The sequence below is a fragment of the Castanea sativa genome, chromosome 7 (genome assembly GCF_040712315.1).
Source record: "Castanea sativa cultivar Marrone di Chiusa Pesio chromosome 7, ASM4071231v1".
Classification (NCBI taxonomy): domain Eukaryota; kingdom Viridiplantae; phylum Streptophyta; class Magnoliopsida; order Fagales; family Fagaceae; genus Castanea; species Castanea sativa.
Window position 1 is genome coordinate 38,956,693 of NC_134019.1, and position 17,481 is coordinate 38,974,173.

Here is a 17,481-nt window from a genome sequence, read left to right on the forward strand (position 1 = left end):
CATCTGATTTAGCTACCAAGGAAGCTGAAGGAAACTGATATTTTCATTTATACGCCTTCAAACTAAACTGCAACATATAAATATATCAATCTTTTCCCCAAAAGAATGGGATAAAAAGACCATGTCAAATTTCTTCACAACCAAGAAGAGCATCAAGGAAATCACTTGAAAATGAATATTTTATTTCAACAAAGAGAACCCAAAAACAAATAACGAGTCCGCAACATTTGAAAAAGAAATTGCTATGATATATATATATATATATATATATATATATCAAAACATGACTAATAAGGTGATACTTAGACTGCCTTTTATTGCTTCTTTATATCCCTTTTTTGTTGAAGATGATGGTATTACTACTGATCCTTTTGGATAGAAATTTGAATTTTGTTCAAAGTTTGAAACTTATAATGATGATGCTTTTAATCTTATTCATGCTAAAGTTAAACACCTTAACTTCCTTAAGCAAGAAGTTAGATACAAGAAAATTGTTGAACAACTTTCTGACAACTTATTAAAATCTAAAATTAATAATTTTCAGAAAGTCTTAATAAATGATGACTGCTCCTATATTTCTAATGCTTTTTGGCATAGAAAGAAACATATTATTGACTTACCCTATGTTAAAAACTTTAGTACAAAACATATTCCTATTCAAACGAATATTGCACTTCAAATAGGAACTCCTAGTCTTGTCATTCATCATAAACTTTTGACCAACCCCTTAAAATGGGCCAGGTAACCTATCACCAATGGACCAACCCCTTAGAATGGGCCAGGTACCCTATCACCAATGTCCAGATCAAGCTTTTCCACTACCCAATACTTCCAAGCATATATATATATATATATATATATATATATATATATATATATATATGTGAGCTTGAAAGGGGCCAAGGAGTGAACTTGAGGACCTCAATCTTGTCCTAAAGAACGTTAACAACCTCATTTTATACATAAATTCCATAGCATGATAAACTGTTTAGTCCAAAACCCACCTAACTGTACTTTGTTCAGGTTTGCCCATTACCACCCCACCCCAATCCTATATGTGTGTGTATGTGTACATATATACATACACACACACACACATCCCTTAAGCCTTAGACAAGAGAGCAAGAATTTCTTTTCTGTTTTCAGTTTAGATGGAGGATATTCCACCAAACATTAATAATATTCTTGTAGCTGATTTACTAGCTCTTTAATTATATATGCAATGATCTTTTCCTCAACCAAAAAAAAAAAAAAAACATAGTGGCGTCTAACATATTATACGAGTTTCGTGCTAAAAGACTCTTTTAAGGCGTTAATGTTTAACTCTTAGAAACTCAAGATCCCATTGGATACATAACTTCTAACTGATATAACATAATATATTATATTGTTACAACAAAATGTCACCATATCAGAATATGGCACAGCAAGAAACTGAAATTTGCACATAATTTGGCTTGAAAAGCTTACAGGGTTGGTTTTTTTTTTTCTTAGGCCGGGACAACATATGTTGGTGGATTCCTATTCGTGTTATATTACTTGCGAGTAATCCTTAGAATTTTAAAGAATCAATTTGTTGTACATAATGTGAAAACTAACAAGGGTGAGGAGTTAGAAGAGCCAGAAAACAAAAGTTATTGCTTAATTCCGATGATCAGAACAGTGGTAAAAACAGGATAGAGGAATATAGTTAGCAGGAAAATTACTTTCTGGATTGAGAGAGGGTGGCAATAATTTGCCTATACATTACCAGATTTATTGGTTGATCTGCCACTGTGTTCTAATTGTCTAATCTGTGTTACCTACTTCGCTTCATCTATGGTGTTGTTTGTCTAGATGTCAACACTATCCCATATATATATATATATATCTTTGGTTTTGGTTTTCCATTTTGTGTTTCTATTTTTATTAGTTTGAATCTAAAATTTGAGTAATTTTGATTGGTGACAGGATTATGTAATGCAGTTTACATAACATACTTTATAAAACAGTCAAAGAAACTAGTGTAGGAGATCATTAGCCTTTGTTCTAGAACTCAGGCTGCCCTAATTCCAGAGTAAGTGCTCATGAAGTCATGCAATGGTATGAATGGTATAGCTAGTGGGCTTTCCATGTTAGGAGTTGTAATCATGTTCTTTGGCTTCGTTTCTGGCTCTTGGAATTCCCATTCTTGCAGACTTGTTTCTAAATTTGACAGAACAATTGCAGCAAAAAGAGGAGGAAAATGGCACTCATCAAGGTAGCAACTCGAAAAGCTGGCATCTGTTTTAGTTTGTCAGGACTCATAGGAGCCCCATTTTAAGTTGGCCCTTCATTTCACTCTCCCTTCATCAGTAAATTCAGATCCCGCATAAACAGGAGCCTCATATATTTTGTCCAACCTTTTTGTTTTTACAATAATTTTCTAGTAAATGAATTGCATTGAGAAATATCCAGAAAGAAAAATTAAGGATTAGGTCAGAAGAGGTCAAAAGAGCCAAGATAAATACCACAAGCTTACTTTTGTGGGATTTAGAATTCCCTACTACCAAAATTATCATTAATGTAGATCTAGTTTGGATTGTCCTGTACAACCTCACCGATAGAAAAGTTGGTAGAAGCATAAATGAAACAGAACCAGCAGCCAAGAGTTTTGTGTAGGATTCTTTTCATGACATTTTAGACCAACCATTAATGAAACCAAACAAAGTATCATTTCCATATGTATATCCCGTGAGCTTTTTCCACTATTTGCATTCACATCCCAACTTGTACATATATCTCTTCAAATTTTCTTAACAAAAATATCACTACATGAACAACGAAGCAGCAAGAGAGACGACAAACCATGAAATGACTGGCTGTATCCTTGTGAATGTGATCGCAGTCTTCATACTTTTGTGGGGGTGTTTACACCGGAATTAGACTTTCAATGGAACCTAGAGGAGACAGCAAATACCATTTCCTAACTTTCTCGATTGGAGTTATCAGCATTGTCTTTGGTTTCATATATGTCATCTTTGGACTTGCAATAACATTGGAGAGAAGGGGAAAGAGAGAAGGGGAAGCAGCATCGATAAAGGCCACAACACAAATGTTAAATGTTTGGTTTGACTTTGACAATTGACAAGCAAATTTATACAGCATCTTGTATTATTGTGATGCTATACTTACTTGATTTATTTCCTTATGATTCAAATTCTTATTGGAATATACAACAAAACGATCCAATTGATAAAGATGCACAATGAAGATTGTATCCATACGATTTTGCACTTCTCAACAATTATGAGTTTAGGCAAAACAAAGTCAAACCATGGTTTGGGAAACTTTTTTTATTTGATAGTTACAACAAGGGAGGTGGATTCAAACCCTAGATGTCTCTATTGGAAACACCAAGATTAGCCAGTTGAGCTATAAGGCTCTTGGCAACCATGGTTTGGGAAACTATCTTACATAAAGAAAATTCAGATTTTGTTTGGGCATCCCAACCTATTTTCTGACTGCTGTAGCTTTACACATACACGACCTTATAATTACTTATCAGATCACGGTTACAAGATGAGAGCCAAACTTTACTTAAAATAGTCCTCATATGATGTCTAGCACAAAGTATATACAGGCTCTCTCCACTCCTATATATATATAGTTGGCCAAAAGAAGAAAGGATGCACCACAAAATAGTTTTCCAAATTCATTTAGAGGATGTTTATATAATCCTAACTGCTTAAGCCAACTAAACCCTACCACTACTATGAAAAGTTAACAGCACAAATCTTGTTCTCCCATTCCACACTTTAAGGACCATATCAATGTTGATCAATGATTCATTAACCAAGATTCTATTTCCACTCCCTCTAAAATTGTTTAACATAGAGCCTATCCCAGTTCATAATCTCATATAGCACTCCCAAGTTCACCACATCATTCCTCAGCTGTTCGATGAAATGCAAATAAAAAATTCTAGTTAACCTCCTCTTGATTGTTGACCTACTACTATACAACAGCAAGATCAACAACCAAGCCTTATTCCCAAAACTTTAGGGTTGATGACTATGGCTCTTAAACAGGCAAATTAGGGTCGATCGACCCTTGCCACGGCCCCATGTATTCTTTTTTCTCCATTCTATCCTACCCAAGACCGTACTCATTGTCACCTCATTTCCTAGTTTCTTACTCATACCACTTAACAACTAAGTAAAGAACTAAAGGAGAATCACCAATTCTAATAGCACCAATAGCAATCTAAACATGGAAGTCTCTCATAACTGTATGAATAAAAATGACAACTTGAACAATAAAGCATCATATCTCATTAAAACAAAGAGAACCCAATATCAAAAAAACAAGTTTGAAACATATGAAACATTCATTAATGGATTCTTCACAACTTTATGACAAAATGTACAGAATCTGATAACAGAAAACCATAGATTATAATAGAAGAACCCCTCAGACCCTAAACTCAAAGACCCAGAAACTAAAAGAGAGAGAAAGTTAGATGAGCTTGAAAGGGAGAGGCCAAGGAGTGGACCTGGGAACCTCAACTCGGTCCTTGATACGCTCAATCTTCTTCTCCTTTTTGGGTCTCGAGTTTCCGTACGAGCCTTTGAATCTCTTTCCCTTCTTGGTCTTCTTGTCCCCACGCCCACACACAATCGGCACTCCTACTCCCGATCCTGATAATGATGATGATGGTGGTGGTGGTGGTGTTAGGGAGCTCGAAGGTGGTCTATGTGTCATCATCACTCGCCGTGCTAGTGCGCCGCACCACTGCATCATAGCCATTTTCTTTGTCCTGAAAGCTTCACACTTCACACTTTACACTTTTCACAGTTGTTGTAGCTCTCCTCCACACACTGAAAACGAAACGGTAGGGGTTGTGTTATGGGCCAGGCTAGGCCTCTCTTTATTCTAGTACTTTTTTGTAATTGACACCAAAGGCCCAAACTCAAATTTTTTTTTTTTACAAGAAAGAATTTCTACATATATGCGTGTGAACCCGACCCTTACCTCCACACCTCATAAATATTTATACTTGAAAAGTAACTACCGCACCAAGGGGGAGCGGTGGTAGCCCAAACTCAATTCTCAATCAACTTATGAGTGTTTTTTTTCCCCTTTTTTCCAAATGAAAAAAAAAAAATTTTAAAATATGGCATACAGAATATTGAAGTATAAAATGGAATACAAAAATATAATAGAAGATTTATATTCAAGACATCAATTTATAACAAAAACCAAGATGTCAGGTTCTTAACAAAGATAGTCATTTTACTAAAACTATATTGTAAAAATTATGCTACTTCATAAAAGATGGCCACCTAATTTTTTGTCATCTTTTATCTTCTTTACTATACTTTGTCGATTTTATTTTTACAAATAGTTAAATACGATAGCATTTGAAGGTAGGATATTCATTTCGAATTTATGATTGTTATTTCTCATCAAATTAATAAACTTATGTGTTACTATAAAATAAATAAATAAAAATTAATTTTTTATATAAAAAATTGAAGGACGGTTAAATGTTTTTCTTAAACACAATATATGTTCTTTATTTAATTTAATGATCTTCGCTGTTTTTTATTTTTAAAATAGAGATACTTTTACTAATTGAATTAACTAAAATGTGTTCTTAATGTTTTATTTTTATTCTAAAATAGTACATAGAATTTCTATTAGAACTTTAAACATGATTGCCATGTAGTTACTAACAGAATTTAAATCAACCATGTTTATAAAGTTGTCATTTTTGTATTGAGGTTCAGGTTCAGGTTCAGGTTCAGGTTCAGGTTGGTTTAAATCAAACTCAAACCAGTTTCATAGTTTGACTAGGAAACGACTTGTTTTGTATGTATATATACAGTCTATACTGTAGTCTGTAAGAGCCAAAAACGACTTGCATAGTTGTATATGTCATAGTAGAAAGTAGAAACTCAAACACAAAATGGGTGATGGACATGTGGGCTGTGAGTGCTGTGGTTCCAAATAAAACACATCACAGAAATCGTGTACAAGTAATCACTTTTTTCTTCTATCTTATCGACCTCGCTGTCTATATTATACACAGAAAGCATATTACTTGAACTTTTTTGAGTCTCAGAGAGCTTCATAGTTCAAACTTCAAAGTCAGTTTCGATAATGGAGCTTTGCAGAGCTACTACTTTCTCATGGACTCACACAGTCTCTACCTCTCTTTACATTCCTCAACCCTCCTCTGTGAGTACCCATATTTGCATTTCTTTGTTTTTTCATTATTCACTGTACTTTATTAGTTATCACTTATTATTTGCTCATACAATGCCTTTTATATTTATTTATTTGGTGGTTAAGATGTGTGAGACTAAGAGATTCAAGGTTTGGTGTGGTTCTGATCAACCCCAGAAGGTAAACTGTTTGAATATTTGGTTTTAAGTATTAAAAGTTTGTTACTTTAAGAATCAAAGTATTATAGCATGTCACACTGTCCTAGTTTTTTATTCAGTGTGGAAGTTATATTCTGATTTATTGAGAATTGGACTTGTTCTTCTTTACTGGCAGTTGTAATTTTCAATAATTTGCATTACCATTTTCATTTAGATACTGGGTATAAAAGTTGTGATTGATATAGTTACTTCCCATAATTACACTTTGCAAGTTGGGTTTGTGATGGCCTTAACAGCTTAAAGTGAGTGAGAACATTCACACACTTCAGCAAGTTCTCTCTTTTTTTTTTCTTTTTTTTTTTTGGTTGGTAAAATATACTTGAGTTGCAACAATTATATGTTTAGCAATTTTATCTTGGTTCTTTGGAGATATAATTTACCTTCTACAGCTTGTTGTGGGCAAATCAGATGACTGTATCGGTGACCGGAGCTACAGGTTTTATTGGTAGAAGATTGGTGCAAAGGCTGCATGCGGGTAAAACATATATCTGACGTATTTGTAATCCTACATCTATATTCAAATTTAGGCGCATTGACCTTGGTTGATTGTGTTTTTTGATCAATTCCTTTCTTTATTTGTCCACAGTGACTCATTGTGTGATGATCATTTCTACTTGCAGTTATGAACGTTCATCCATTATAGTATTTATGCAATATCTGGCTAAATGACCTTGTGACATTTCATGCTTTATGTGGCACTTAAAAGCACCTGATTTGAATGTTTTTGTTGGTAGCTGATTGGTGAAAGTAAACTACTATTCAAATGCTTTTTTTGATTGTGTACCTTAATTAAACTCCCAAATATTATTACCATGCACATCACATATAGGATAGGCATATGATTCACATTTTCTTATATCTCATAGAATGTTCAAGTTTTCATTTTCTAAACTAGAAGGGAACAAGGTGCATTTAGACCACAAACCAACGCGATTCAAGGTTGGGTTGCATCAAATTGGTTCTTGATTTCACCCAATAGGCTACATTGCTTCCTAACTCTGTCTACAATGTTGAAACTACAGATGATCTGTTTGGTTATTTTTTCTTTCTACTTATATCATTTTGAGCTTCTGCGTGATATGTATATTTATAGTCAGGCTATCTATAATCTTTCCTTTAATATACTTTTCAATGCAGATAATCATCGCATTCATGTCTTGACACGCTCAAGATCTAAGGCTGAGTTAATTTTTCCGGGTAAGAAGGTAATGAATATTTGAAGCCAGTTGATTGTTGCTTAAAATTTGTAAAATTCAGGAAATATCTGAATGATGAATGTTTTAAAAACTTGTATAACAGAAAAGTTTTTTTGACAATAGAGAGGGAAATGCTCTTATTTGTTTATATTCAGTTCATTTTCAGAAGAACATAAACTTTGCTTTCGTTTCTTATTTATTGTTTCATGTACATATATCTGTGTATTAATTGTAACAACAAAAAGGTTGAGTATATTTTCTTTCTAGAATATGTTGGCTTAATTCTTGAAATATGTCCTGGCATTTGTAGTCAGGGACTTTCCAGGAATAGTGATTGCTGAGGAGCCAGACTGGAAAGACTGCATTCAAGGTTCAAATGGTGTTGTGAACTTGGCTGGAATGCCCATAAGTACACGATGGTCTTCTGAGGTCAGTATGACTTGCTCATGCAACCTGATTTCATATGATAGGGAATCATTAGGGAGATGCCCCTGGTCCTAGTACTGTAGCTAATCCAATGCCTCTAGAAGCATGTGTGCAAGCTCTTAATGAGGGGCATGATCCTTCTCATGAGGATAATAGAATTATTAGTGTGGCTAGTAAATGACCTTTTACCTTTTGAGTTACACATAAGTGGTAGATACATTAAGAGAGGCTGCATGCTACTTTAAAATATCTGCTGCTTACCTATCTTTACATAATTTGTTTTTGGGTCTAAATTGTAAGGTCTGCTACCACTTTCTATCTTGCTTATCTCCTTGCATTTGAGACCTAGATCACATCTTTTTCAAAAAGGCTTTATAGAGAGAACAAGTTACGTCTACTTGATAAATTGGGATTTCCATGGCCTTTATAGAAGTGAAAACCTGTCATGTATTTTACTGAATATTATTTGCGGTGGCCATCATTCTTGTGGCCTGTAATGCAATTATATTTTTTTAAGATTACTTTCACTCAGCAATAATGCTAGTGCCATCATATCTCATAATGATATTGATCATAGAACCATAGTCTATCATATCTCCCTTGAAGCCAGTGAAAAATCTGCTAATTTCTTACTCTGCTCCAGATCAAGAAGGAGATAAAGCAAAGCCGGATTAGAGTCACCTCAAAGGTCAGCTGTCATTGTCCAGTGCCAATCTGTTCATATGTGAAGAGTCTTTTTTTTTTTTTTTGTCTTCTTTGGGGTGAATGCAAAAAGTGATGAGTAGTTACAATTTCTCATTTTCAGTTCTTCATCTGACCATTTCAATTAATTTTGAAGGTTGTAGATTTAATAAATGATGCACCAGATGCAGTTCGGCCTACAGTTTTAGTTAGTGCAACCGCTGTTGGTTATTATGGTCTGCGTCAACCACCAATTTTTCTAGTTTTGTGTGATTCTATTGAAGATGCATTTATTGTTCTTCTGCTTTAACTTATTTGGCATATATTATCAGTGATTAAAGCATGTATGGGGTTGCCCAAGTGCCCAACTATAGATCATTCTTTGATATGTATCTGGAACTTATATTCCCAGGGAATTGATGTTATTCTTTTGTGTTTCAAAATAATTTCTATACTGCACCCTATGGAACATTTAATCATAACTTCAAAAAATTCTGATTAATGTTCTGTGGTGTTTGATTTTACATGTGCTTGATAACCCAATCATACCTTCAAAACTTGCACCTTATGCAGAGCTTTACATACCTCTCTCTCTGGCATATGATATCCTGTTGTCTATATTTAGGTTTAACTTTTGGACCCCCTTATTATCTATAATAGATGCTTAACCCTTTTTATTCTTGTCATTTGCTCAGGCAGTAGCGAAACAAAAGTATTTGATGAAAAGAGCCCATCAGGAAATGATTACTTGGCTGAGGTATTAATTATTTTACCATCACCTGTTATGCATGATTTAATTTCAGTAAAACTTGGTCAAATTGAAAAGTATGCTCAGATAAATTTCACTTGGCATTATATTTTCCAGTAGTGCATTACTTCCATGATCAATATACCATTCTGGAAGCGTTATCTTAACTACAGCCTCCTCCACATGATCTTCTCAGGTTTGTAGAGAATGGGAATCAACAGCCCTCAGAGTGAATAAGGATGTTAGATTAGCACTTATTCGCATTGGTGTTGTTCTTGGTAAAGATGGTGGTGCTTTAGGTATGACTAATCTTTTAAACCATTGCATTGTATGCTCATTGACTCTAATTTCATTATGACTCCTGATTTTTATCGTCAACCCGAAGAATACGTTTGACAAATCTAGTCAGGCTGTCAGACTTGTGTGGCTTCTTGGTAGAATCAGGAGATAGTTTCTCATAATTATCTTTAGCATTTTATTTTTCTCATTTTCTAATGAAATTTTATCTGAGAAATGTTGTGACAACTTTTGATTTTATTCGGTCAGACTCACAAACTTTACATGTCTTAAGAGTTTTATAATACTACCAACTGATGCTTTGTTGTAATACTACCAACTGTTAAACATGAAAAACCTTGTTTCAGTTGATGTATTTGCATTTGTATCTTTGATCATTTGCAGCTAAAATGATCCCTCTCTTCATGTTGTTTGCTGGTGGACCTTTGGGCTCTGGAAAGCAATGGTACTGTACTCAAGCTGTCTTTCATAAAGCTCAGTGTGTGACAATTATTTAGTACCAAGAACAATTTCAATTTACATTTTGAGGCGCAAGAATTTGCTTGATTTTACTATTAAAGAAAAAATATTTTCAAAGTGCTATCAGACAGTAACAGCATTATCAATGGGTTTTAACTTTAGATATATCAGTCTACTGAATAGGCCAAAATGTCTAATGAGATTATTTAGATTTTGGCCATGTATTTATTTTCTCCACAATTTCAAATATTTGACTGTTCTCATAGTTTTGCAGGTTTTCCTGGATTCATCTGGATGACATAGTAAACCTAATATATGAAGCTCTTTCCAATCCATCTTATAAAGGTAAATATTTATGATTCATAGTAATGAATTATTTGGGATTTGTTAAGTAACACCAAGTGCAATTAAAATATAGGAGTGAAAGTAAAATACTGGATGATTTCTCCAACATACACCAACTTTTATTTGCAATCTTAAGTTTGCAAGCATGTAGAGAGCAATATCAATGACATCTTCTTCTGAGTTGTTGGTTACACCCAGCACATCTTATTATGGTAGTTTATTCTTATATTCCTATGCAATCTGATGCTTTAGAATTAATATCTGTATTTTTCTTCTTCCATCTCTTGTAATTTGAAGGTAATGTAAAAGCTAAGAAGCTAAGACTTCTTTTCCCATTAGCATTTCTTTCACTTTCATTTTAATTGCATATGTGGTAGATCTAGTTGCTACATATATTCTCCTAGACTCAGTAGACCATTAGGCTTCTCAGCTTGTATTTTCTTTTCAAGGAAAAAAAATCTTCATATTATTTTTTCCATGCATCAAGTTATTGTATTCTAGGCATCAACACTAGGTTTTGAGGCTCTTCAATAATGGAACTTATTTTTCCAAACCAAAATGCCAGGTGTTATCAATGGAACTGCACCAAACCCAGTTAGATTAGCTGAAATGTGTGAGCATTTGGGAAAAGCCATGGGCAGGCCCTCATGGCTGCCTGTACCTGACATTGCAATCAAAGCAGTCCTAGGAGAAGGTGCTTCTGTGGTAATAACTTACTTATTTTCTCTCATCTTCCTCTTTTTTTTTTTTTTTCTTTTTCTTTTTTTTCCTTTTTTATCTTTCATTCTCTCTGTAATCACATTTTGTTGAAACACATTAACTGACCACATTGCAGGTTTTGGAGGGGCAGCGTGTACTTCCTGCTAGGGCCAAAGAACTGGGTTTCCCATTCAAGTATCCCTATGTGAAAGATGCACTTAAAGCAATTCTTTCATAAGAAAGACAACCAGGATATTCTTTATTCTTTGGATCAGAGGGTATAAGAGTACAGCAAACATTAAGAAATATGCAATTAGAATTTAGTGATCAGATCAAGTGAGGTCTGTACTGAAACTGAGTTGGTATACAGTGCTCTGAAATCGGTCTGTATTTTCCCATCATAATGTGCTAGGAATCCTTGGGCATAAGTTAGTACTGTTTCCAATTTACGGTCTTTCAGTATTTTTGTATATCTACCACTTCAGAGCAAGAATTCTTTCCAATCCTATGTATTTCTCAGATACACTACCAATCTGTACTTCTCATATGTTTGTATTTGGCACTTGCTGGCTTTGTCCAATCCCATCTGTTCATATGGAGATCGTTCAGATTAATGAGTCCTCTCAAAAAGAGCAGTGGCTCTCAGTTTCGTATGGGCTGGCTTTATTTTAAAAAATAGCCTATTTAATGAATAGCAAATTGATGTTATCAAGTGCTCCACAAGGAAGCAGTGAAATTGAACTTAACATGTTACATATGCAAACCTGAAACCTAAAGTCAAGCACCTAGCAGATCTTTAACATGTGAACGACTGGCAATCATAAGAGTTCAAGACAGGCTACCATTGCCCGATAATGGATTATATCCTCCCTTTCTCTCTCCCTCGAACGCCTTCCCATCACTCTCTCATGAGAACAAACTCATGAGACTTGCAATCCCATCACTCTCTCTCATGAGAACAAACTCATGAGACTTGCAATAGCTCACGACAATGCCTATCAGGGGTAACTTTGGGCCACCAATGGCTAAAGTGGAGAGATGGCAGGGGGGATGGGAGGGGGGAGATTTTTCAAGGACGACTTCTGCCTGTTTAAGAGTTCTGTAAACACCAGTTGCAAGCCTGCTCTAAAAGTCTCACAAACAAATGAAATAAGTCATGCTTTTCATTTCTTCATTCAAAATGAGAACCTACTGTTTCATCTTTTGATAATACATCCCAGATAAATACAGAACTCCTGTTGTATCCCTAATCCATATAGGACAGGTGACAGGAGAATAAAATAACTTAAGAGCATTTGATTGTTTGAAAGTTCATCAACCCCTCAACGAGTACTTTTTCCCAGAAAAAGCCTTGAACTTTGGCTCTTCACTCTTTGATGACTGCTCTTGTTTAGTCTCTTTTGCAGGTTCCTGCAACATTAAGGAGAACATGTAGTTCAGCAGCTTTTTGTTTGGCTTTTTATGTTTTTTTAGAGCCGGTTAAGTATGAATGAGAAGACATAAGAATAAAAGTATACCTTTGGTGTATCTTTAGGACTGCGGCTTACATTTGATCCAAACACAAGCTTTCCCTGAGCCTGACAATTGGTGCTTTGTGAACTAGATCCTGCAGAAGGCTTTGCATTACCATTTGCAACATTAGGTTGCTTGTCTTTGGATTGTGAGGGAGCAACTGATGGAGGCTGGTAATTCAAAGGTTTCCCATCCAAGCGTCTCCCTGATCCAGTGAAAGGGCTGAATTTAGGTTCAGTTTCAGCTGGAGCCTCTTCACCTGCAGGAACAAAAGATGTTATTCGTCTTGCAGAATAAATAAAAATTTAAAAGAGTTGTATAATAAGAAATAGACATTGTATTACTATGTAACTATTTTTTTTAAAGAATAATTTATTGCTATGGAGCATTCCCATTATTGCTATGGAGTATTCTTAAATACAAAAGATTCAACATCAAGTGCAGAAGTGCCTTCTCTGTATCTATCAAGTGATCATAAAAGATTGGACATGATGTGATTACTATCAAGTAAGAGAAACTTTAAAAACCAATAATAGGCAGAAACCCAATCAAGAATTCAAAATGATTTTTATCTGTCCCCTATGATATGTTGAATACCTCCTATCTGTATGACATGAGAAAAGAGGGAAACCACATTGCACATTCACTCTCAATTAAAGTGTAAAAGAAGCCACAAAAGTAACAGAAAGACATGGTAAAGTAGAAAGAAAAATATTCACCTGGTGCCTTGCCTAGAGGAACAAGTGCAATAGGCTTTTCAGGTTCCTTGTAATCGAGGGGAGGTGCAAAGTCCACCTCACAGTCTGTCTCAATGATACTTATTGCATTAGCAGGTTTTGTTTCTATAATATCTATGTAATACTTTTTGTTGTTATATGCCACCATAATACTATCCCCAGAGGTTAAGCAAGAAAAGTTCCTTAATGTTGTCTCTAAGCTGCATGACAAAAGAAAGCAAAATCATATATAATAACATCTACCCTTGCATATGCAATAAACAAAACAGACATGGCAGCATGAAAAACATCTTTATAGCTCAGAGAAACCATAAAATAATTAGGAAATAGCTTTATAGCTAGTTGATTGAATGATATGGAAGAGGAAATCAGCACTACACGAATAGACCATGGACATATCACACTGGGAAACAAGGGGAGGACATCACAAGAACAGAACAATAAAGTAATATTTATTATTAAGTTGTTTCTTTGTCCTCTTTATAAGAGCCACTCATTTTAATTACTTTCTTCCATATAGAATCAACAGTGGGCTTCCTGATTCACAGCATGGACTGAATTAAGATGACAGCACCTATCATAGATGTGTACATGACATGACACATTACATTCATGATGAATACAGGAAGAAGAAGGATTACAACCACATGAATCCCCTTCTTTGCCAAACAAGGACAACAATGACTCAAGAATCAAGATATACCACATCTAACACTAAATAAGAACTAATGACATAAAAATAACTAACTCACATAGCTTTTGGGTTAGAAATATCCAAAAAGTCCTTTGTGTGTGGTTGCAATTTGACATATGTTCCCTTTGGAAGAGTAACATTTTTCACTCGCACAATATCCCCCTCTTGTAAGAGCATGTTCTCCATCATCTATATAGAAAGAATACAAAAAGAAAAGGCAAAAATTAAATGACCAGAAGACATCTCCGACAGCTAAACTTCCTTATAGCAAATTGCAGTACCAGTTCCAAGCCCAAAAAAAATTTTGAATGCCTACCCAGTAAGGCATATAGATCATGCCTTCTTCAGCAATGAACTCAAGAACGCCACAATGAGAAACCCGCTCAGCAGAAGCATTCCGAAGCTCAAACAACATTGGATAATCAATATGTAAAGATGCTGCAAATTTATTATCCACATTAGCAATCTTAATTCAAGGCCATGAGGAATAAAAACTACATCAACTATGAGAAACATAATGCATAATAAGAGATCAAATTAGATGAACTAACCAAGGCGGTCCAAGGCTGAAGGAGGCATTATAACTGAAACAACAAAAGTTTAAAACAATCTCAAGAATAATACAGATAAAACTGAAATGTAATCACAAAATGTGGGATTAATTTGAAAAACTTACTTTTATCACCACTTTCAAGTTGTGGCTGCAAAATACATAAAATAATTGAGTTAAAACAACAGAAAACTTGATAAACAGAAGAATATGAACTTCCAAAATATATGCAAGCACATGGATTTAGATCATATGTGCTGAGAGAGAGAGAGAGAGAGAGAGAGAGAGAGAAAGAGAGAGTAACAATTATTTCTAGAGAAAAAATAGTTCCAACTGTTTTCTCCTTAGGACAAATAGTAATGAGCATGTTAGTTGCCTTCCTAAATATGAAAAAGTTACAAATTAGATGTGCTACCCTTTTTCTTTTTCTTTATTTTTTTTTTAATACTGTGCTACTGTTGTGTATAACTGTGATATGATAGGTCTACAAGGTCTCGAACCATGAAAATTTGTCAACATTAAACACAACTAATCAAAGGGTGCAATGGTAGCATGTATAAATCCATCCAGTAATGATGAAAAATATCCCTACAAAAGGAGGGGCAAATAAAAGGCCTTCTGAGTGGAGAGCGAACTCTTTTTCCTTTTGAGGACAACTAAGGATGGCATCAGCATGAAATTCTCATTATCTCTATAATGAATAAACAATGAAACTGAAGGGTCTTCAACAAAGCTCAACCATTTCTGAAGTCATTGCTAAAGCATATTAGTAGACTAGATTAGTACTAGATGAAAAAATTCCAACCTTTTCGATAAATGATGCCGGGTAACATCGATATGTTTGCTCAAATGATGTCCCGTGATACCCATATCCATCGAAAAACTGCAATTTCACAAACCAGTAGGATTGATTATAATTAATAACTACCCATCAAACAGCTGCAAATTTCACAAACAGAATTGCATAATTATAAATTATACAAGATAGTTAACCAATTACAAATCATAAATTCTTGTCCCAAGTCACTTACCAAAACAATTAGCAATTGATCAAAACAGAACAAGAAAATATACAATTCTCAATTGCAAATAAATTAGTCACAACACACATTATCATCAAGTGACTAAAAATTGACTGACGTTGATGACCTCTAGCTCAAAGGGCACTTCCTTTCCTCTTCCCGCATGAAGGGGAGGAGGGTATGGTGGCAGGTTCAAAACCTGCCCATATCTACTATAGGTGATGGGTTCAAAACCTACTGGGTGTGTGTATAAATTGCCATAACAAATATTAAACAATAAACAATGAATGATTCTACCATAAACATACCATTTTCTACGGCGTATAGATTGCCACACAAGATAATAGAAACCGTCCAAAGCTCCCTACAAGAACAAGAAAAACCACATTGTTAACAACAAAAAACACACAATTCACCAAACTATCAAATAATCTCAGTATAAAAACAGATTGCCAAAGTTTATAACTTATCCAAGTTTTGATAAACACCATAGTACATCAAAAACAAATACAAATTTCAAATTAATGCCTCTATGTTTGTGAAGATGATAGGGTTTTTTTTAAAAATTACAAAAAAATATATGAAATTTAGCAAGCATTTTATCAAAGATTCTGATTTTTAAATTTACACCATAATACATCAAAACAAATACAAATTTCAATCTTTGATTTATTATCCGTTAATGCCTCTACGTTTGTGAAGATGATAATTTTTTTTTTCTTTTTTAATTAAAAAAACACAAAAATATATCTATATGAAACTTAGCGAGCATTTTATCAAAGACTCTGATTATTAAAATCAATTTTTATCCAAAAATTTAGGACCTTACAAAAACCAGCAAATCCAGTAAACTGAAGCTAATAAAAGTACAAAAAATTCAGTAACAATTTCTTTTTTTTTTCATGAAATTTTATTGCAGGCAAGAAGATGATGAATCAGAATGTAAATTTCCTAAACTTTCTGTCCAAGAAAACAAGATTAGATTGGAAAAATTAAAAATTAATTAATTAGATCTAAATGTAAATTTGATAGGAATGATAAAAACGCAGTGATTTTGAAGATATATAAATGGCGGCGAAAATCGAAATTACCGAAGAGGAGAGAGAGAGGAGAGAGAAAGCACTGTTGGTTTGCTCGGAGAAGACGAAAATGGTGAGAATTGTAGAGAGTGGAACTTGAGGGAAAAGAAAGACTGATTGCGTAAAGTGTGAGTGAATGGAATATAGAATAGGAAAAGAGAGAAATAGTCTAAGCTGCGGTACGGTGCGTTTTATGCACGCCACGTTGCTATCAGCCAGGTGTGTTTCAAACTGTTTTCAACATTCCTATGGGCTTGGGTTGGGCCTTCTCATATATCTGAAAATTTATAGATTTTTGGGTTGTGTGGGCTAAGTTCATGAGTTGGGCCTGTTCATTTGGGCCAATTAAGTACAAGGGCCTTTTTTTTTTATGGTTGCTTATGTAGTGTTGTTTATTGGTTGAATAAAGAATTTAATAATATGCAACAACAAAAAAGAGGAGGAAATTTGGCTTTAGAGATTTAAGAGTTTTTTTTTTTTTGGGAGCAAAATGGCACGTAAGATTTGGTTATCAATTGCATCAAAAAAATGAAAAATTATTAAATACTCCGGGAATACTATAAATGCGGACTCCCCTCTCACATGAATTATAGGTTCCACCATAAACTTAATTAGTAGGACTTACAGTT

General features: G+C 34.4%; 3 protein-coding genes across 3 annotated transcripts; 1 reads left to right on the plus strand and 2 right to left on the minus strand.

Moving 5' to 3' along the window:
- Positions 1-4,269: 4,269 nt before the first annotated feature.
- Positions 4,270-4,835, minus strand: LOC142642362 (small ribosomal subunit protein bTHXm). Its single transcript, XM_075816717.1, has one exon. The coding sequence runs from the start codon at positions 4,765-4,767 to the stop codon at positions 4,477-4,479; it is 291 nt and encodes a 96-aa protein (XP_075672832.1). The 5' UTR covers positions 4,768-4,835; the 3' UTR covers positions 4,270-4,476.
- A 1,184-nt stretch (positions 4,836-6,019) lies between these two features.
- LOC142643011 (epimerase family protein SDR39U1 homolog, chloroplastic) lies at positions 6,020-11,845 on the plus strand. The gene is made up of 13 exons (XM_075817532.1): positions 6,020-6,201; positions 6,316-6,369; positions 6,816-6,882; positions 7,545-7,604; positions 7,914-8,032; positions 8,673-8,717; positions 8,868-8,946; positions 9,406-9,467; positions 9,655-9,757; positions 10,140-10,200; positions 10,489-10,559; positions 11,125-11,264; positions 11,395-11,845. The coding sequence occupies exons 1-13, from the start codon at positions 6,124-6,126 to the stop codon at positions 11,494-11,496; spliced, it is 1,041 nt and encodes a 346-aa protein (XP_075673647.1). The 5' UTR covers positions 6,020-6,123; the 3' UTR covers positions 11,497-11,845.
- A 558-nt stretch (positions 11,846-12,403) lies between these two features.
- LOC142643012 (uncharacterized) lies at positions 12,404-17,002 on the minus strand. The gene is made up of 10 exons (XM_075817533.1): positions 16,865-17,002; positions 16,082-16,137; positions 15,557-15,634; positions 14,878-14,902; positions 14,753-14,785; positions 14,518-14,639; positions 14,260-14,390; positions 13,490-13,707; positions 12,776-13,029; positions 12,404-12,668 (listed from the first exon to the last, which is right to left on the minus strand). The coding sequence occupies exons 2-10, from the start codon at positions 16,082-16,084 to the stop codon at positions 12,573-12,575; spliced, it is 960 nt and encodes a 319-aa protein (XP_075673648.1). The 5' UTR covers positions 16,085-16,137; positions 16,865-17,002; the 3' UTR covers positions 12,404-12,572.
- Positions 17,003-17,481: the final 479 nt, after the last annotated feature.

Coding starts and splice junctions, on each gene's coding strand:
- LOC142642362 (XM_075816717.1), bottom strand. CDS start 4,767: ATGGCTATGATGCAGTGGTGCGGCGCACTAGCACGGCGAGTGATGATG.
- LOC142643011 (XM_075817532.1), top strand. CDS start 6,124: ATGGAGCTTTGCAGAGCTACTACTTTCTCATGGACTCACACAGTCTCT. Junction 10,201..10,488: donor TTGGGCTCTGGAAAGCAATG/GTACTGTACTCA, acceptor ATAGTTTTGCAG/GTTTTCCTGGATTCATCTGG. Junction 11,265..11,394: donor TAGGAGAAGGTGCTTCTGTG/GTAATAACTTAC, acceptor ACCACATTGCAG/GTTTTGGAGGGGCAGCGTGT.
- LOC142643012 (XM_075817533.1), bottom strand. Junction 13,708..14,259: donor ATTTCTAACCCAAAAGCTAT/GTGAGTTAGTTA, acceptor TTTGTCATGCAG/CTTAGAGACAACATTAAGGA. Junction 12,669..12,775: donor GTCCTAAAGATACACCAAAG/GTATACTTTTAT, acceptor TTAATGTTGCAG/GAACCTGCAAAAGAGACTAA.